Source organism: Camelus dromedarius, chromosome 1 (assembly GCF_036321535.1).
Source record: "Camelus dromedarius isolate mCamDro1 chromosome 1, mCamDro1.pat, whole genome shotgun sequence".
In the NCBI taxonomy this organism is placed as follows: domain Eukaryota; kingdom Metazoa; phylum Chordata; class Mammalia; order Artiodactyla; family Camelidae; genus Camelus; species Camelus dromedarius.
Window position 1 is genome coordinate 16,396,395 of NC_087436.1, and position 21,949 is coordinate 16,418,343.

General features: G+C 39.0%; 1 protein-coding gene across 5 annotated transcripts in view; it reads left to right on the forward strand.

Moving 5' to 3' along the window:
• The window catches only part of LRBA (LPS responsive beige-like anchor protein), a 620,799-nt gene that overhangs the window by 565,275 nt on the left and 33,575 nt on the right, over nucleotides 1-21,949 (forward strand). For 4 of the 5 annotated variants that reach the window (XM_031464854.2, XM_064490742.1, XM_064490851.1 and 1 more), the window contains exons 49-52: nucleotides 6,910-6,999; nucleotides 11,244-11,436; nucleotides 15,591-15,653; nucleotides 20,674-20,829. In XM_031464854.2, the coding sequence (XP_031320714.2) occupies nucleotides 6,910-6,999; nucleotides 11,244-11,436; nucleotides 15,591-15,653; nucleotides 20,674-20,829 (502 nt within the window). The remainder of the gene's footprint in view (nucleotides 1-6,909; nucleotides 7,000-11,243; nucleotides 11,437-15,590; nucleotides 15,654-20,673; nucleotides 20,830-21,949) is intronic. The other variant, XM_064490794.1, reaches the window with a different exon arrangement.

The following is a 21,949-nucleotide window of genomic DNA, read 5'->3' on the forward strand; positions in this document are numbered from 1 at the left end:
TGTGAGGGGGACAGTGTCAGGATGAGACTGGAAACATGGGAAGCTAGGTGACTATTCATCTTACTTGTAAGTAGGTCGTAACATTTATTAAATGCTTACTTAACCTCAGCCAGACACTATGTAAAATCTTTTACGTACATGCTGTAATAATAACATCAAACAGTTACTGATATGTCAAGAACCATTCTACGTGTTTTATATTATCTCATTTAATCTTCACAACAACCCAATAAATACTTACTGTTATTATCACCATTTTTAGATGTGAACCTAAGGCATAGAAGGTTGAGTGACTTGCCAGAGTCACTCAGCTAATGTATGATAAAGCTAATCTTTGAACTGAGGCAGTCTGATCCCAGTGTCTGCATACGTAACCCCACGCTCCGGGGCCACCCCATGGTAAGGAATTTGATTGGAAGGAATTTAACTGGAGAAGTTACCTAATCAAATTAGCAACTGTAGGTTTAAACATCTCCTTACAGGTTCAGGTACGTTTAATCCTTCTGAACAAAATGAAGGCTGCTGGCTAATGTTTATAATTTCGGGTCATTTTTGATATTTTTGTTCTCAGTGTGGTTTTGCAGTAGACCTGAAAAAAATAAACTGCTTAAAGGCAGGCACACTCTCCTGTTTTCCAATAAATCTTTCTAGCACATTGCCTGAGTGTGCTGAGCCCCCCTTAAGATAACCTGAGGCCAAATGTGTTAATAATTATTGAAATTGACTAATGGGTACATGGGGATTCATTATGCTATTCCATAATAAAAACTTACCATAATAAATAAATTCTAAGAATATATCACCTGGGACCAAAACTCTCTAGGTGAAGGAGAGTTCATTAAACAGTTTAGGCATTTGGTAGAATTGATTAAGCTACTCTGTTACCAATGCACCTTCCTGAATGTTATACCTGTGTGTTTCCTGTGATTTCAGACCTCAGTTATGCCTAAAAATTTTCTATTGTTGTGTACAGAGGGCTGAGGGGAGGAGTGAAGAGAGAGTGATAAAATGACCTGAGGGGCTTTTTCAAATCACGTGGCCCCCAGGATTTCTCACTTGGTCCTTAAGAATCATGGCTGTAGGGAGAACCTGGAGTGTTGCCATGCCCTCAGGTATGGTGGGGGCTAAAATCTGAGAATGCCTGCCTTTAGCGACATCTTTTAGGACTTTTCTGAAAGACTCTCCTGATGTCTTTGCAGGAGCAGATATCAGCCCTCCCTGATCACTCCCGAGCCACCCCTTCGCTCTCATTTTGCCTTGTTTAGAACTGAGCTCATCTCCTGAGTTTGTTTTTGTCCCAGGACACCCCGAGATGAGGCGCAGGGGTCCAGGCGGGCTTGCTGTATCAGAGGTGCTCGGTAACCTTCGTTGCTGTGTGAATACTGTGTGCAAGGTACTGTTCTCCCTGCTGCACAGCACTGAGCGATGCGATACTCTGACCGTATAGGGAATAGTTGCTGAGACAGACCAGGAATCTGCTAAAAGTTAAATAACATTGTAAGGAAGCCTGAATCAAGAGTGTCATTGGCAACATGAGTCGGCTATAAGATTTGGGAAGTATTACACCCACAGGGTGGCACTCCAGCAGAGCCTTCTAGAAAGGGGTAGGACTAGAAAACTGAAGCTGAGGGTGACTAATCGAGGGGAGGCAGTGGCATGAGAGGAAATGTAAGGCAGAAGTGGCTGGTTATGTTTGTGGAAGAAAATCAGAAAAACTGTACAGGGAAATGGATGAGGGAATAAAAGTTAGAGAGGTAGGAAGGCTTTCAGTGCCTAGCATTAGGCTTTTATCTTTTAAGTACTGGCGAGTGATTGAAGACATTTGATCATGGGAAGAGTATACAGAGGAGAGTTTGGGAAAACTCAATTCCACAGGATACACTGAAGGAAGAAACTCAATTGCAAACAACAGTAAAGAGACTCTTCCAGTACTCAATACCTGGAATTATAAGGGACTTGGACTCAAAAAGAAGTGATGAATGTGAAAAACTTCATAAAAGAAGTGATTGGGTCTAGTGATTGATTACTTATGAAGGAAAGAGGTAAATTTTTTAAATGTTAGTAAGTTTCTGAGCATTCAAAAATAAAAGAGGAGTCTCACCCTTGACTGAGGAATGCTAGAATAAAATTAATTTTTCCAGATTTTAGAGTTGTTAATTTTAGGTGTGCTGAGACATAACACAGTGTCTATGGAAAGCCACCAGGCAAGCGTGTAAATGGATACTTCGTAGAAGTCGACAACCCTCTAGTTTTAGATTTGGAATCCTTCAAAGAGAGGCAAGATTTGAAATCATAACAGTAAAAAAAAAAAAATTTATAGGACAGAACGTTTATATTGAGAAAATTGGAGTGTGAAAAGAGAACTTGCAGTGATGAGTTCATTTATGGATGAGAAATAAGAATAGAAGTTAGCAAAAGACAGAATAAAGGAGTAGGTTGGAGAACCCAGCTAGCATAAAGGCATGGAAGCCAGAGAGAATGTGAAGAAACCAGGGTGTGATCACCAGTGTAAATGGCTTTAGAGATTAAGATGAATGAAAATGGCAGATGAGTTTAAGAAACAACGAGGAGAGTCTGGAATTATCAGTTGACGTTATAAAGTGTGACTATAAAGATTTGAGATTATAGTCATTACCTTACAATCTTGTTCCATAATTTTCACCCTTGAAAAAGCCCTTCCTATTGTATTTTTATCACCATCCACTCACCACCACTCAGAGGTTAGTCAAGAAATAAAGCATTTGTGTCTAAGAGTTCTATAATATTTTTAGATGTCTTGAGGACTTGGAAAGAAAATTATTTAACCTATGTGGGATAATACAGCTTTTATTAACTGTCTTTGAGACAGAATAATCAGACCACTGTGTCCCGTGACTTGAAAAAGAAAGGGTCGGTAATGTGGAAATTCTGTTAAAATTTTAAGCCTTTTTTTAAGTGTTAAAAAGAGGAGATTGGTGTTTTTGAAAGTTGTCTCATCACCCATGTCATTTTCACTTCAGAACAATGTAAACTGCAAAGCAGGATATGTAGTATTAAGGCCAGGTACATTACATTTTTATCTGTCATAAAGGCAATGAAAGTCTTCCTACTTCTCTTTTATTCCCTCATCCAATTCCCTGTACGGTGTTTCCGATTTTCTTCTACAAACATAACCAGCCATTTCTGCCTCACATTTCCTCTCACACCACTGCCTCCCCTAGATTAGTTGTCCTCAGCTTCAGTCTTCTAGTCCTGTCCCTCTCTAGAAGGCTCTGCCTGAGTCCCACCTTGTGGGATAATGGCATTATTCTTAGTTTCTCTATGGTGGTTGGTGTTGCTGACCATTGTGTCTTGGGAACTCTCATCTGTGGCTTCCACATCACCCTATACCCTTTTCACCCCCCACACCCCCTCCTCTGTCTTTTTATTACTGTTTTTTGTATTGGGGTTTCACGTAAAATTTCATTTGAAAAAGGAAGTCATTTCTGCTGCTTAAAAATACACACATATGCACAATGAGAGGGAAAGATCAAAAACCATTGACTTCAGTTTCTCTTGTATGAGTGACACCCAAGTCAGCACCTCTGATGTTTCATCTCAGAGCCAGACTGGGGCTTTCTTCTGCACATGGGACGTCTTGGCCTGGATAGATGGCTCTCAGTATCACTTCAGACTCTACATCTGACATAAAATGTACTGTCTTTCTCCTGCCAAGCCAGTTCTCCCTCGTGGAGACCTGTTTGTCCAGTCATTGCTTTTCTGCTCTCTAAACAAATGCAAGTTCAAAAGAAAAGAATTAGTGTTGTGTTTTCTCTTTTCTTCATTGTTAAAGTCATTGGTCTCTAAGACCTGTTGATTCTTCCTTAGATGATCATTCATATTTTTATCCCTTTCTTTCAAGTAACACAGCTTCCAGAAGGGCTGAGGTGTACAGTTCCTTACGCTTTGGACTGCTCTCTGAATCTCCAACCTCTCTGTCTCCAGGCACTTAGCCCTCCCTGTAGTATACTTTGAAATCCTGAGCCCGATTTCAGTTTTTAAAAATCATATATTTTTTTATCATTATCATCAACTCCTGAAGCGTTTCTTCCTTCCCAAGTTTAGCTGTGTTAAATGGGGATCACGCTGAACCCCAAACCTAACAGTATGATTTTATTTAATGTCTTGTATGTGCTCGGGACTGTGCTAAGCACTTTATATGTATTATTGAATTTCCCAAACAATGCTATAAGCTAAGCATTACTATTATCTCTGTCTCATCACTGGGGAAACAGATTAAGCTGCGTGTTCAAAGTCACATAGCAAATAAATGGCAAAGTCAGGATTAGCATCCTGAATCATATGACTCAACAGGCCAAGTGCGGAAGCTGTCCGTTCCCCCCTCCCCTCTTTTTAATGGGGGAAAATGCACGTGAGCTATTGGGTAGGGACCACCCAAGGCAGCAGTCAAAGGAAGGGCACTGGCTTTGTTAACTTTTTAAAAGAGACTTAAGGTTCACATTCATAAAGCCAGTTATAAATCCATATATCATAACAGAACAGCCCTCTCACCTTCTTCTTTGCGTCTACCTCTAGGCTTCAAGCTGCCACTTTGTGATATATTTTCTTCCTCAAGATTGTCCCAGAGGTTGATCATAAACTGATTTCACCCCATCCAAAAATGTTTTAGATGCTGTTCTAAAATGATCCTAGTCTCTCTTCCTCACTTCCTATTGGCTCCTTCCCTTGCTTCTGAAGTCTAGGGCCAGCCTTCTCATCTACTGTATAAAACCAACTCTTGCCTAGCTGTGCTGCTCCAGCTGTGTCTGAACATGCTTTACTTTGTTCACGGCAGTGATGCTGACAATGATGTTGGTAATAGAGGTAATTTATTAATTCGTTCACCAGATTGTAAGCTGATGTTTTTCTGTGTGCTCAGTCTTATCCCTGGGCTGTGGCATCTCCCTGACAGATAAGGAGGAAGAGTAGCTTGATGGTTGAGAGTCTGAGCTATAGAATCAAGCTGCTTGGATGCAGATTTTGAGTTTAATTTAATTACTCCATTTAATTACTCCATGGGCTTGGACAAGACATTAAAGTTCTCTGTGCATTATTTTCCTTATTTATAAAATGCATATAGTAAACAAAAATGCATGTAGTTAAGTACTCACATCATACAATTTAAAGATTAAATGATACAAGATAGTAAAATCACTTAGAAAAGTTCCTGGCAAATAGTAAGTACTAAATAGAGTGTTGTTGTTGTTAGCAGCCCTCCGTGAATATTTGCTGACGGCATATTGAGGGATCAGTCTGTATTAATATGCACTTTGCTGTGATTTTTACATATATATCGTTTACTCCTTAATATAACTCTGTGAGGTGGGCGCTATTATTACCCACATTTTGCAGGAAGAAAATTGAAACGTAGGTTGAGTGACTTACCTGCGGTCACATGGCTTAGAGGTGGTGTGCAGTCAGGATGTGAACGTGGTCTGTGTGACTTCAGAACCCAAGCTCCCTCCGCCTACCACTCTCAGAGGTGCTTTCCAGGCTTTCCTGCATAAGCAAGTCATAGCACATTCCTTGACCTTATTGTACTGATTGCATCGAACTATTATTCAAACCATCCAAGTACCTGTGCCCTGCTTTCCATATTAAGAATACTTTCTTCAAGGGCAGAAACACTGACACCAAATTCTGCTGTGTACAGAGTTGTTGATCATTGAAATGACTGAATTGCTATCACTGTGTCTTGCAAGGTCATTGTAAAGGACTACTAATGATATCCTCATCAAATAAAACAAGGAAATTAATACTGGATAATGATGGTATTTCCCTGTTTATGATTTATTAATTGCCTAAAGTTCTACAGAGCGTATAAAAATTGATCACTCGTTTTCTCAGGGATTAAAAAAATAGCACGATGAACCTGTATTTCCTTACACATATAAGGTTTTCTTCATCCTTTTGGGCCAGAAGTTATGAATATTGACTCTGTGGGGTATTGAAGTTGTCTTCGTGTATCTTTGCTTCCTTCTCCCACCTCATACATACTGTAGCATTTATTCATTCACCCAAATTTGGGCTCTAAGAGTAAAGAAGATAGATAAGGTCCTTGCTGTCATGGATCCTGTATTTTGGTGGGAAAAGACAGCCAAAAACAAGGAAACACAGAAAATCATTACAGATAGTATTCACCTCTGGCCTCTAACAGTCTCCATGACGAGAGGGTTCCTGGTGATCAGGGAGGGGAGCATCTGTGCTGGGTGGGCAGGCAGAGCCGTGGTCAGGAGTGTGCTACAAAGGGCCCAGGCACACGTCTTTGGAAAAGGGCGCACACACGTTTCTTATGTTCATTTAGTCCCTGGGTTAACCGGCTCATGCTTGGAGCAACATATGGCTTTGACTTTGTTGTTTAGCCACCTAGGTTCAAAGAGACTGTCAACAATAATGCTCTTCCTTTGGCAAAAGTAATAGCATCAAGCCATTTTCACAGGTGCTGTGGTTCTTCCTTCCTCTTTTTCTGCTTCCCAAGATGCAATGGGGCCTAGAATCAAAACAGCAGTAGGTTTTCTGTATACCTGTAAAAGATTAGCTTAAGTCATCAGGGATGATGTAAGCCGGGAAAAATAAAGGCTTGGGGGGGGGCAAGAAAACAGAGATGAAGCCAAAAAGGACAATTTCTGATTGTAATAGCTGGTTTCTGTTTCCTATCACCAAGCAAGAGAAGGTCTTGCAGGGTTTTAAAGGAGCAGCATCCACGGGACTGAAGAATGACCTCACCCTCGGTGCCCCTGCCAGGTGCCTTACCCCACTGTGAAAACAGGGAGTTGATTTCCAGCATGAAACAAGCCAGAAGTATGGAATGACATTTTCAGGTGACAGCTGTGGTTCTATTGCCTGTAATTAGTACCTCTTAACCCGCAAACCTGCCTGTGCCTTTTGCAGGCTGTCGAAGCTCAAATCCGAAGTTTTGGGCAGACACCTTCTCAACTCCTGATAGAGCCACATCCTCCCCGAGGGTCAGCCATGCAAGCGGTAAGTGCCACCTTCACTCCCCTCATCCCCTACTGCACTCTGAAACTATGCTTGACATTCGTAAGTCTTCCGTTGTGCTTGAGATTCTCCACCACACCTGGGCCTGTTCCTCGTATGCACTGTTTGTGAGCCTGCTAACAGCCAGCAGACAGCACATGCTGGCCTGGAACCTTCAGGAAGGCAGCCGCTGCTCCGGGGCTCTAGCATGTCATCGGGTCATGCTCTGTGCTGCAGAAATAAAAGGTCCATAATGGTCACATATCCTCACTGGAGGATAAAGACTCCGCACGTGAGATTGATAAGTTTTCTGGTTTGCTCCTATGAGTGTCTAGCTGCTGCTGCTGCTTTTTTTTTTTTTTTTTTTTTTAATTGTTTTTATTCTTGACATCCTAATGTTTTTCAGTTTGGGAGTTTTGAAAGTCAGCCTAATACATAGGCTATTGTTACTGAGACTCAGGGACCTTGGAGGAAAAACTGATGGTGTGATAGCCCGAATACCCAAAGCCTGCCTCTCCTTCCATGTGGTCTTCCATCATCAAGGAAGTTAGCCAAGGCCACTCCCACAGTAAGAGCAGTGTCCCAAGAGAACATTTCCACAAGACATCTCAAAGCTTGCTTTTGAACTCGCACGACGTCATTTATGCCACATTCTACTGGTCAAGGCAAGTCAGAGGCCAGAATCAGGACAAGGGAAATAGGCACCAGCTGTAATGTGCTGTTCTTCTGTGGTTCTTGAAATTTCAGCAGAGATATTCTTTAATGATCAAAAAAAAAAAAAAATTCAGCATAGTAACAAATACTGAATTGCATGATAAAAATAATTTTTTTAAGGTACAGGCTATAGGTAAACCTCAATAAAACAGGCTGCTTGTTACTGTTTTAAATTAAGAATAGGGAATTTGAAATTGGTTTCCATAAATATAATGAATAATTTAAAATAGATTCCGGTTCCCTGTTGTGGCTTAACATGGTGCAGTTTTGAGAGATGCTGGGAAGGAAGGAGTAGCAGGGAGGAGGGCCAGGGGTGCAGACATGGTCCTTCCTGCCCTGGCTTGCTTTCTTCCTGTCTCTTCTCATTTTTCCTTCTTCTTGGTGTCTTTTCCTCTTTAGCCCTTTGTCATCTATTCTTCCAAGTCGTTCCCCTCTTTTTTCTCTAATTATATGAATTGGCCATTATTGTAAACTACAAGTGTTTAAAAAATTATTTGCATTGCTTTTCCCCCTGAATGTTTTTTTAAGCGGGTGAAGTCAGATTTAGCAAGAACAATGGAAGATAATGCCATAAAAATAGTAAGAATGATTTATGTTTGGGGTTTGGAATTAGTTTTAGTAATAGCCTGTCGATGAGACGCAGGCTGGCTAATGGAAGCACCTCCACTGCTCCATTGACTTTCTACCTGGGTCACTGCACAGCCTTGGTCACTGGGGCCAAGAGGGAGTTCCTACCGCCAAGCCTCTGTCCTCGGCGGAAGGATTATCGGTTCACCGAGCCAGATCAGCTCCGCTGTCCCTGGGCTGGGAGCACAGGGAAGGCACACGCTCCCTGGAGGATGGGAGGCCGTCTTCCCCATTGTCTTTATCCTCTGAATCAAATACCTGAACTCCTTTTCAGACTCGTACAAATGGTGTTTTTCCTCTTACATGTACGTGGGTGGGAAAGAAAGGTGTGTTAGAAAGAAACCAGAGTTGTCAACGAGTGCGTGCTTAATCTGGGAAAACCGAATGAAATCTGGCTGGCTGCTTCCTACTTCTACGCCAGGCGGGGCTCGCAGAGGCACAAGACTGAAGAGGGTGTTTTACTTCTCCCCCCCATACTTGACCAGTTGTCCTGCTCGTCCATCACCCTAGCCTAGCCCAGTGTGCTGGGCCGTGCTTTTTCCTGTTTCCAGTGCTCCTTATTCCACACCCCTTAGCCAGGGGTATGATGGAGCTCCCCAGGGAGTGCCCTGCTGCTTGCCTGCACTGGGAGCTTAGGAGGAAGCACGGGAGGAGCCTGGAGAGAAGGCGCCCTGGAAGGATGCGGTGGACCATTCTGGACATGGTGTTTGCGGCTCTCTCTGCAAAAAGGGCTTGTCCTTGCCATGTGGCCAAGAGTTGGCCCACTAGAGTCACTGTGTAAACAAAACATTCTTCCTATACGTTAGAGATTTTTCTGTGTTTTTTTAAGGGCATAAACATTGGAATTATTGAATTTGAGCCTGATTGTATTTACAGTATGAGCTGTTAAGCTCAGAAATATGTATCAACTTCCTTTCAGTGAGACTGCATGATGTATGTTGTACTCTGACTTTCTCCGAGTTTATAAATTGACTTTAGTAAATATTATTTAAAGAACCTACGCCATTGAAAAATAAGGTTTGATGCTCCAGGATGACGTTCCTTTCCTTTTCCCAGGACGTCTTCACAGCTAACTTGTGGGATATTTTGTTGATTGTTGCTCATTGTTTCTCATTTTCACCCAATTTTTACATAATTCCTTAAAACTGTATAAAAGGTTCTTTGTTTGACAAAGATTACTTATTGATGTCAGAGATTTTAAAAATCAAAGGCTCCAAATGTTTATTAATTGTGTTTAACTACCATTCAGATGAGTGCCCCCATCAACTGTCACTGCACCCCAACATACACACACACACGCACACACACACACGGCAGAAATTAAAGCCACCTCGTGCTGCGTTAAGTGCATGAGCCATAATATACACCAGGTGTAGTAATTAGCAGGCACATGAAGGCTGCCTATTTGTCTGGTTTTGCTGCTGTTGCTGTATCCCCCTGTGTTTTCACACCATCAGATAGTTGGATTTAATTGAGGCCACATCAGATGAGGCATTACTGACACCTTTAATTGAATGAGCATCCAGGGAGGATTAACTCATAATATTGATTGGCTTTTAGCCACTTGCTCAGAAGGGTGTCTGGGTAGCTTATTAGTTGCCTTTATTTACACCTTTATGCAAAGAGTGCAAATAGGAATTCTTAGTGCAATATGTTTTTCTAAGTACTCTTAATAACTTTTTTAAAAGGACTGATAATAAAAATGCAAATGTATTTAATTTTTTATTAGCAGTTCGGAATAAATATGTGTTAAATATATGTGGCTGCCCATTTCCATATACCTGGTGTTTTGAAATATGGCAGTAGGAAAGCCACCAGAAGTCCTTCATCAAAGTGTTTCAATTCTGAATGATACTAATCAGCTATTAGAAAATAGACATGGTAGAAGGGAACTGCCGAAAATGGACTGTAATTACTGCAGGATAGCAGAAACACTGCCGCAAAGTATAAATAAAGCCGATAAATCAGAGTGGTGTTATATATGTCTTAGGTTATGACATATGGTTTGTAGGAATGTTCTAAATCCTTAGTCGTCTTCTAGATTTATTTTGTTGCTAGTGATTAGAACAGACAGTATTTTGTTTAACATTTTCAATTACTTTCTGCTTTTCAAAGGAGAAATCAAAAGTCTTGAGCTTTAGTTTCTTTAGTGAGAGGGAGGAGGGGCCTCTAGCTAGGGATTTCTCTTTATCCTTAGCTAGAGCAGAAAGCAGTGGCATTTGCATTATAATAGGGCAGTGTTTATGACTTGGTACACTATATAAATATATTGTTTTTACAAGTACATTTAATTATATATTACTTTGAAACACTTTTATAATTAAGTTGGTGTATTGCGTTCATAAATTATTTCTCTACTGTAATAATACATGCATGCTGTACAACTGTTGTTTATAAATATATTTTTAAATTAATTACCTCTTTATTTAGTTGTCAAAATCTTCATGCTAACGCAACCCAACTTTTGACGTTCTTTGGAAGTTACCTCTGCTTGCTTTGTACCTACTGCCTCCTCTCATTCCTTTTTTAACTTGTGTGCTTAACACACAGTAGCAATTGGAATGGCTTGACACTATCCCAAATATTTCGCCTATTTAAATCTAAATTGGATCATTCTTTTAGTTCTTCATGGGAATGGGGTAGGTAAGGGAGTTCATAAAATTTATGGATTCTTAAAGTGTTTTCGTTGATGTATTTTACTTCAGTCACTGAAAAATTCAAAACGACCTGCATGAAAAATAAACACATTCTAAATGCTGTTTCTATAAGCCTTTATGCTCACTGGGTAGCTCTTGCAACCTGTGTTAACGTGGTCTTCCTCTTCTTTTCCTGCACCCTCTTTCTTCCTTGTCTTTCCTTGTCTTTTCCTTCTTGTATATTTGGGTCTTGTCTTGCCCACTCAACAGTATCTCCTCCTGCAGAGTCCGTTGATGTTCACAGACCAAGCTCAGCAGGATGTTATCATGGTCCTAAAGTTCCCCTCCAACTCCCCCGTCACTCATGTGGCGGCCAACACCCAGCCTGGGTTGGCAACTCCTGCCGTGATCACCGTCACTGCTAACAGGCTGTTTGCCGTCAACAAGTGGCACAACCTTCCCGGTAAGTAAAGAAATATCATTACAAGGCACAGTCAGGGCAGCATGCCATACAAAGCTGTTATAATACCTGCCTGATAAATATATTATATCTCAGTCAAAACGTTTACTACTTTGAAAGGCTTAAAGAAGTCCCCTCTCAGGCATATAATACAAATGTTAAAAACATAAACTATTCTTGGCATCTGGTGATTTGTCTTTATTACTTGGAGATAAATGTTATTTCTCATATAATGATATTCTATACTGTGTCCATAAGTAGTATGTATTTATTTATCAATCTGTTGTGGATGATAGAAGAAATGAACACACACAGTACACAGCCAAAATATGGCAAGCCCATAAGCACATTCTGTTCTTTCACTTAGTGCCGAATAGTTAGGGTAGCTAATGGCAGGATACTGAAATAACCATGAAAATCATAAACTGTCAAAATTTAAAGAGACATGAGGGTTCATAATGTCCAGGCCTACATTTTCCCAATGAAGACACTGAGCCCCAGGGAGCTTGCCTTGTTCAGTATCACATATGGCCAGTCAGTGGCAGAGCCAGGTTTGAACCCAAGTTTTCTAACTCAAATTTTATTATCACCCTGCTGTGATTTATTGCCTCTCATTAGAACAGGAATGTTGGGATCTGGATTTAGCACTGTTCTTTTTGGCCACTAGTTAGAGATTCTTTTTTTAACGAAGGAAAATCTTTTAAAGTCCTGGAGATTATAGGCTTTTTGCCCCCAAGTCATTGTTTTAGGTAGGAAGTTAAAAAGATAGATTTTAATAGTCTGTTAACTTGCTATTAAATCTGTAAAGTGTGCATAAAGCATTCCCCATTATAATACCTGAAATGGTTGCAAAAATATAAATTCTTGAACATTTAATTGCCAAGTTAATATGCAAGAGCTTTTAGAATGAGACAGAATTGAATTGACATTCAAACAAAAACTTGGTGCACTGACCAAGCTCAATGAGGTATCATATTTATCATGAAGAATCTATGGCTGGTATCAGAATTTATTACATATAGCTATTTTCCTGGCCATTCACAACAAAATGAATGCCAATGTTATATTAGAGGATAGATTTTATAAATAGTGGGAAGGTGAAGATCAAGGCAGATATAATGTCTCTATTATTAGATCCTTTTATTCCTTTTTCTTTAAGTGAACTTATCTTTACAGAAGTAAATGTGTATGCAAATGACATAGTTTGGGACTAAAGATTATAATTTGATTAACAAATGTGATTTTTTTGTTTCTTTGTTTCTGTAAATACCACTTATTAGAAGAAAAACGTGTTGCTGGTGTGTTATGTCACATATACCAGAGGAGCTACCTGCACTGTGTGCAGTTACCCTTGGGGCTTGCCACAAGTACCAGTGTGACTTCAGGGCTCCACAAATGATGCTTACCTGGGTGGCTGTGGCAGCTCTGACAGCCTCTTCAGTTTAAACAGAGTGACAGTATATGTGAGGGGTGACAGACCTTTTCAAGCGCTTACAAGCCCTGGGCACTCTGGGCCTCCTACCTGTAGTCCAGCCCAGCAGGAGCTGGCTCAGCAGGAGCTGAGCGCAAGCAAAGGGCTGCCAGGTCTCCAGCTGATGCTCAGTTGTCAGACTCCCCTGATCAGCACTGATGGCTGCGCTGCTGACACTCCCCTTTGGAGCAAACCCATTTCCCTGCCTAGAAGGCTGGCTTCCCTTAGCACTTGAGTGTCAGCTGTTGTTTTCCCTACTTCAGTTTTTCTAAAGCTCTGCAAAGTGCTTTAGGGGTGGCATCCTTCTGCTGGAGTTCCACAGATAGTATATCCACCTGCTCTGAGCCCAAGCTCACTTTCCTGTAAGATAAGAGCTTGGGAGACTGAATGTGTTTTGCCAGTTCTTTACCTAGAATTCTCCCCAGTGAGCCTTCTTTGGGTCTATACCTTGGGTCACTAGTGGTTCTGTCCCCAGCCTCTGGCTTTACAGTACAGCACAGCAACTCTTCACCAGATAAATACAGAGAATGATAACATGTGGTAATACACAGGTGATTATCTTCCTACAATGCGACCTTGAATTCTCAGCTACACCTCTACCTAGATGTATTAAGCTTCCATTTTATTAAATCTATGCCTTGTTTCAGGTATGTTATGTTTACTTAAATCTGATCTTTCATCCTATCTTGTACTGCCTTTACCTGTCAGTATGCCTTGATTTAAAACAAATGTCAAAACTCCCTAAGTTTTTCTTCAATGACTATCAAATTCATGTTACACTTTTTTTTTTTTTTTTAAGTTTAGAGTCTGGTTCTTTTCTGAGATTTTGTGATTTCCAGAGCTTGTTCCTTAGACAGCTAGCTCCTGTCACTGTAGTGTCTGAGTCCTGATTTAGGGGGGGGAAAAATCTTTATCCTTCCTGTCTCATTCAAAGGACCTATAGAATCTCCGAAAAAATTAAATAATGGCAGCTCATGTTATAGAGCGTCTTCTAGGTTCTAACTACTGTTTTAATCACTTCACATGTACTGACTCACTGAACCCCTCGACAACCTTAGGATGTAGGTTCTGTATTTAGGTTGAACCATATGAAATTGCCATTTTTATAGGTTAAAATGTCAGGTATGGTGGGTTCATGTGGTTTAACTTAACCCATTTTATAGATAAGGAAACTGAAACACCAAGACGACATAACTTGCCCAAGGTCACACCGGCAGTTAGTGGCAGAACTGGGATTTGAGGAGTGACCAAAGACGGTTAGTTTCCTAAATCTCTTTCACTGACAGCTTGGTTTTAATGTTTCTATGATCCCAGATTCTCAGAGACATAGAGATGGTAATCGGCAAAGACAATTCAGTAAAAGAGTGAGTTATATGGCTTCCGCTCTTTAGCTACATTAATTTCTTGTACATACTCAATTATAATTTTTAGTGCTGGTATTGTACTTAGATATTTTATCAGAATTAATGATCTTCCAAACATCCTTGAAAAGTTGGTATTTACTAACAGGGGAAATGCTGACATTATAAATTTAAAACTGTTCTAATGAAATCACTGGAATGGATCCCATTTTTATTTTCAGCCCCTCAAGGACAGTGAGAAAGAGTTCTTAAAATCGCATGCTGTTAAGCAGAGCTCTGATGCCAACCAAGCAGTAGTTTAAATGCTTATGAGTCTATAAAAGGCAGATACTGACCAGGGTGAATGGCTGAGTCATTTGAGGAAAATAATTTGGAGAAGGGCCCAGAATTTAACTATGAGAATTACAAAGCTGAAAAGATCATTTATTCCACACCCTTCATTTTGGGGTTTATGATTTCCCTAAAGTTTCACAGCTGGCCAGTGGCAGCTCCTGGTTCCTAATACCCTTCCTTCCTCTCTACCTAAAGCCCTTCTACCTTTCACAGGGAAACAGCCTACAGAATCTCTTTTCAGTTACAAAATAAGTATGCCTGATTCTTAGAACCATTTTGAGAATTAAACTATTCTTAGTATGGATTGATTTTTGTTACTGATTTGCTTCTCAGAGTTTTTTTTAAGTGGAAACCATGGAGATATTAAATATTAATAAAACTTTCAAAAAAAACCTCAGTCAGACCTTTAAGAAAACATTTCAGCCAAATGCATTTAACTAAAACATTTATCTGCAGATAGCTTTCTTTATTTTTATTCAAACTTTCAATTGATTGATTTGAAGTGATGGATGAAACATTAAATGTTCCTTGACTTAGAGCTTTCCCTTTCTCCATCATAAATTGGCGTTTTTGTGGCTCCTTTGTGCTGCAGCATTCAAAACTGCCTTTTTAAGAAGTAACAAAAAAATAGTATTTGCTACAGTCAGCAGATGGTTGTCACATTTTGTTTTCAGCGCGCTTTACCACTTAATTTTGTTTTGTTGCGGCATCAGAGGTTGCCAGTCAAGCATCTGCTATAGCTTATGGCCCAGGACTGCAACCACTGCTGATGGCACATGTTCAGAACAGCACTAATCTAAAATAAATGTTTAATAAGCTAGCCACAAAAGCTGGATTTTTTTTTTCTTTCAATTTCACAAAACCATACAAGACAGAGTTTGGAGGTTGGAAACAATTCTATATGAGATTTGACTTAGGCATTTTAATGTAGCTTAGTATATGAGGAATAATGCTTGCTTTTTTTTTTTCTTTTTATCTTTTGTGAATTCCAGCTCATCAAGGTGCTGTACCAGACCAGCCATACCAGCTGCCAGTGGAAATCGATCCTCTCATAGGTCTGTCACTTCCTTCTCTCTTTGCGATTCATTAAGCTCTGTATGGTGGCCCTGAAGTGTAGATTACAGTTGTTTTTCACTTGCTGGTTGCTGGGAATGGAATTTTCCTGATAAACCATTTGCATGCAAATTGGAATGCAATGAGCTGTGGCTATGCTGGTATTTCATCAACTCCCCCTCGTTGGTTTGCCTAATTTGAACAGGCCTAGGACGCGTGTCACTGAAAATTAATATGGATGCTGTAATAATGTGTGATTGAGAATGCGCATGAAGTACTGTCAGGATAATATTGGATCTTTTCATCACTCAGACTTGTTGATGAGCAGGAGCGAGGCACGTTATGATGGATTGGTGCACCAGTAATGCGATGGAGCGCCTTTGCTAGGGAAATTTTCATAATAACAGTGGGGTTCTTAGCAGCACTGTGTTGTGAGAAATAAAACTGTAGTGCCAGGGTTTCATCATTAAAGGAGATCAATCCTTTCTTCCTGGACCCTCCGTTCAGTCTGAGGGGATTAATGTGCAATTGCAGAGCAGTTTCAAAGTTGAAATATATTGCCCAGCCAATGGCAGTGTTAAGATATTTGTATTCATTTTCCTGGGGTCCTACAGCCCAATAAATTGCCATTGGAGGTTAAATTTGTTCAGGGAGGGGAAAAAAAAACACAAAAGGAGACCAGAAAGAGCCATTGGGATGAAATGAGCATCTGCAGCAGAAAACTTAGATTTAAGTGCTGTTGAGCTCTTCCAGTAGGTTAGTTGAAATCTCTAGTTTAGCATTTTTCATCCTATAGTGAGGATTTCAAATGTGGCTCCACTAAGAATGTTAAGCCTTCGTACTGAAGATGCTATTCAGTAACTTTTAGAATAAAAAACTCAACTGCCTAGCTGTAGAGATATGCCAGTGGCATGGATGTCTGGCTTACAATTTTGTCAAATCTTCCTGGCACAAATAAATCTGTTAGTATTTTTAAGTTTTTAGATAAAGCTTATGAATAAGCTAATTTAGTATTTTAAAATTCAAGGTATTCAAAAAAAAAAAAAAAACTGAAGGTGTTCCCTATGTGCATGTCACCTTTTTTGTCTCTAACACCATTATTTCAATAGTGAGCTAAATGGTCACCATTTGCAGAAGATTTATCAAGATGAGCTAAATATGAGCTCAGAACTAAGTCATTTATCATTTCCCCAAGTATAAGCAGAGATCTAAGCAGTAACTATCTCTGTGAAAGATAATTAGCACCCTGGTTCCTAAATCTTGTTTTGCATTGAACAGATATGATTTACTATATATTTTTAAAAAATTAAATTCCCCCTTTGATAAAGTTTTAAGAGTCAGGAAAATAATAAAAAACTCTTTTGCTAAGCCACTTAAAGCATGATTTCTGAAATATAGAATCATCATTTGTCTTAAAACTTGACAATGACTATCCTACAGTATAAAATCTTAATTAAATGAATTCAGAAATTGTAACCCTTTCAACCAGGTATGGGTGAACTTTTTTGGTAAAAGGCCAGATAGTCAATGTTTTAGGCTTTGCGGGCCATAAGATCTCAGACACAACTACTTAACTCTGCTGTTGTAGCACAAAAGCAGCCACAGGCATTATGTAAACAAGTGAGCGTCGCTGCACCCCAATAAAACTTTATGTACAAAGCCAGGCACAAGCCAGATCTGTCCTGCGGGCCATGGTTTTCTTCCATGCTCTAGATCATTGGTCATCAGACTGTTTGCTCCTGCATCCCCTAAAATAATTGTTTCAGACCATGTACCTTCTCACATTTGTCAAGTTGACATTTGGAAGTTTAAATGTGACATCATCACAAGTGTAAATAGTTGCAGAGGTTATAATTTCTGGCATCGTGTACAAAATTTTAAATACACATCCAGTAGGATCTAAATTTGAAGTGAATTGTTACTTCGCATTTTCTGTTTTTAAAAAATGCCTTAAAAAGCTTCTTAACATTTGAAATTTTATTTGTTCCTTTCTCATCTTGAATTTAGATTTTCATTCTCCCCTCCTTACTCAATTTTAACTTTAGAAAATTGATTACCCTATTATACTGTTTTCAACAATAAAAATATGTATGTTTATTTAAATGTTGAAGTTTCTTGTGACCCTAAGGCTCAGCTCTTAAAAAATTGATCTGCATTGAGTTATTACAAATATTATTAAAACACTTATTAAACTTATAAATTATAAATTTTAATAAGCAGTATTAAAAACCAAATTTATTAGAAATAGGAACTATAGCTTTAATGAAGTGGATGGGGCACCCCCCCTGAATTAGCTCACATATATATGGATATATATTATTTGTTCCTGAATGAGAGAGAATTTGTCAACAGTTCTATCCTAATTTTTTGTTTTTTTATAAATGGAAGCTCTGAGAAATGTTACTTACATAAGAAAACAGATGGGGAAAGAGTTTTGTTTTAACAATGTCATTTAGATCTTTGAACTCTTTCTGAGTTATGTGACAAAATTCAGAGTGATCTATTATTAAGAATTATTTTTATAGGCTGTCATTAAAAGATCATTTTAACAATCTATCACTGAACTTACTTTTAATGATCTATCAATTGACAACATGATTAGATCCTCCTTCCATTTTATTGAAAGCAATGAATTGGAAACCACCTGCCCTGAAAAACGTTTTGATACCTAGGCATTCCCTTTCTAGCATCCCATCAGTACCTTGAATTGTCCCTTTATTTGGCTCTCAAGAGATTTTTATACCCTGAGGTAAAGCCCCATAGTTAGATTCTGTCTAGTGGAGCAAAAGCGTGCAGAGGGGGAGGTGAGAAAGAAAAACTCACAGGAGAGTTCTCAGGCAAATCTGTTTCAGGCAAGAGAACATATGAAAGTTGAGGAACTAGAAATTGATTCCCTTCAAACCATCTGTGCCTGTGTATCCCATGGGAAATCTTATATCCACCCCTCTACGGGTGTGCATGCCCCAGTTTGGAGACTGCTTATCTAGACAAATATACCTAATTTTCATCAAATGAAAATACTTTCAGTACTGAATCTCAGGAGGTTTACTAGAGAAAACAGTGAGATAAGGAAAGGCCGTTGTGAGATACATAGGTTATATAGATTAGGTGGGATGGATGGATGGATGGATGGATGGATGGGGGGGTTGCAATATTAAATTATAACTAAGCACTTGTTTGGAAAATAGTTCATCTGAACACTGAAGGGGCATGAGCCTTTACCCACGGGTACTTTGTGGTCATTCCGTTCAAAATGTTGCCCATGCCCAGATCTGTCAAATTAGGTCCTCCCAAGAGATCATGCCAAGAAAGACCAGTGAAAGTTTATACCACAGAAGCGAAAGTCATATAAACATTGACAAAATAAACATTTTTATAATTTTCATGTGGAATGAAGCACTGTAGTCACCAGTCTAGGAAATACTACATAACTCGGTTTTAATTGCTAGGTTTCTTGGAATTAAAAAAGCTAAATTGTGTAACACAGCTTCCCTGCAGTGAGATGGCTGCTGTCTCTCTGTGATACACTGTGATACCCATAAAAGCTTTTTTCATCTGCCAACAACTTCCCGTTGTGAGGAAGGAGGGGGAAAGGGGTCCCCAATCAGATTCCTACCCTTTTTACTACTGATTTCACTTTCTAGCCCATGAATCTCCTCAAAGTACATGAAGCCTCTGGTCTAATAATCTTATATGGTTAAGTTGTATAATCAGACAGTAGCGGAATTTTGCAGTATTTCACATGTATATAATATATAGTATATGTTTGCTGTGCTGTATATGCCGTGAGGCCAGGGGATATTTTATTCTCTGTACTCCAGCACAGCACTGGACAGTATTTCAAACACTTTTTTCTTCTGTATTACTTTCTGAGCCTTCTACTGAATTGGCCACATTAACTTAATTATTACATAACAATGAATATAAGAGAGATCTTTTTCTATTTTACATGTTTATCAACAATGCATCTATATTATTTTTTCCCTAAAAAGTGAAGACTATGGTACAAAAAGCATAATAATCAGATGCAGAAATTAATTTTGTTTGTTCTGATTTCTGTTGGCATCAAGTTTCTTTAGCCATGTAAGAACCATTATTTGTATTGGAAAGTTGGTGGTGAAATAACTCTCAGATCACTAGACATAAAGCTTTCTCTTTGGTTGGCTTCAGAATGCCAAAAACAAGCATCTCAGTGAAAATTCCTTTGCTGATAAAGACATACTTGATAGTGTATTTCTCGAGGATTTTTACTCTTCATATGTGCACGATGTTGCTCTGTGTCTGACCTCGTGCCTTGTGACAAACCCCATCTCAGGTGCTCTGTAGCACTTTGAAAACACACTGCCAGACTGTCTTGTTTTATTGCTTACAGAAGTAGGAAGAAAGTGGCAGTGTGCTGTGCTTTGACTTTTTCAATTACAAATATCTTTAATAAATTGTCATTCTACCCTTTTGCTTACATGCAAGTGCAGCTGTAAACGGGGGAAACAGGAGTTCACATCTAGTTAAAGACCTGTTAAAGTCAACGTAGTCCAAGATGCTACAATTTTTCAAATGTATGACATTTAAATTCTACTATCTCTTCCTTGTGACAAAAAGTTAAAGGTAATAGATTGTCACAACATGAATCCATTCTCATGACAACAGATATAATGAGATTGTCAGAAACACAAACCTAACTGTGATGCAGTCTGGAGATTCTAATCTAGTTTGGTCCTGCCCAAGAGCTAGATGGCATGTTCTGAGAATTGTGTACCACGGATTTTAAAATCATAGGATATTATTGTTTCTTTCCTTGAGGCAAGGTTTCCCACTGAGCTGCTGAGTTTGGCTACTCACATTCTTCCAACAACAGGATGTGTTTTCCTCCTTGGGTTTTATATTTAAAATTAAAGAGCAAATATTATTCTGGATTATGTTGTCTCTCCTCCCTCATCCCCAACCCCTAGTGTGAAAAACTGTAGGATTTCTTTGCATGTGTGGGTTTAGTAGGCTTTTTTGTCCCTTCCTCTGTTCTCACAGCCAGCAACACAGGAATGCATAGGAGGCAAATCACCGACCTTTTAGACCAAAGCATTCAAGTCCATTCCCAGTGCTTTGTCATCACTTCGGACAACCGCTACATTCTCATCTGCGGCTTCTGGGATAAGAGTTTCCGCGTCTATTCTACAGACACAGGTAACCCTGTCATTTCTTCATCAGTGAACTAAAGTTTATGACAGGTAGCGTGGACAGACTTAGACTGCTTACTCCTCTTCTTCCTGCCAAAAGTTACAGAATTCTAAAATTTTGTAAAATAAAGACAGTTTTCCCCCCTTCAAGTAATAATCTACTCGACAGTCCATTCATAAATTAACTTGAGAATGTTTTTAAGGCAGTTTTGTGTAGGTTTGTCTCCCAAGCGTCATACTTAACAGAATGAATGATTCATTTTGAAAATGTATCCTGGTATGTAAATACCATATGCATAATCTTACAGCAAGTGCACGTACGGAGTGTAGGTGTATTTCCCCACGTTAGTATTATTAAAAGATCTTTTTCTTACTGGAAATTCTCATTAAGTGTATTTCTTGGGAGTGCATATCTTGCTTCCACCCAATTCTGCGCAGAATCTTGCTGAAAGCTATACCATCATGAAGGAAAGTAGCTGACTACTGATTTTATGGGTGATGGGAGCTCGTTAAAAAATTTAAGTCTACATATTCACTTGCACACATCTCCGTAAGGAACAAACCAAACTCGAATCAGTATTATTACAGGATATCCAGTTCAGTAAATGCTTATGAAAATTTTTGCATATAAGAAATTGAAAACGAAAAATTTAATGGAGTCTTTTTGAAGTATTTTAGAAACTGTTAGAGGATGCTATAAACTTACAATAAATATGTAGTTGTATATTTAAAATAATTAAAATTAGATATTAATGCATTAGAACTGGATAGATACTATGGAAGTAGACTAAAGCAAAAATCTACAAATATCTTGATTAAATGTGGGAATAGGAAATTTATAAAAATTGACACTTCTAATTATATGTTTTACAGCAACTCATCCTTCAGTCATAATAATAATCTCTATAAAATATGTGAATGAGTCCATGCTCCTGCCTTAATAACTATAGTATATTGAAAAATTAGTTCTCAGTTACTCAAGGAGTTTGCGTTAGGCGTATTTTGATGATAGTGTTACAACCTGGCAATCAGAAAGTAGGGAAAAATAGTTGTTTTTACGCATGGTCTTGTTTAATTTTTATTTTATGGAATTGATGATCTAATTTTCTTATAATCTGCATTTTTAT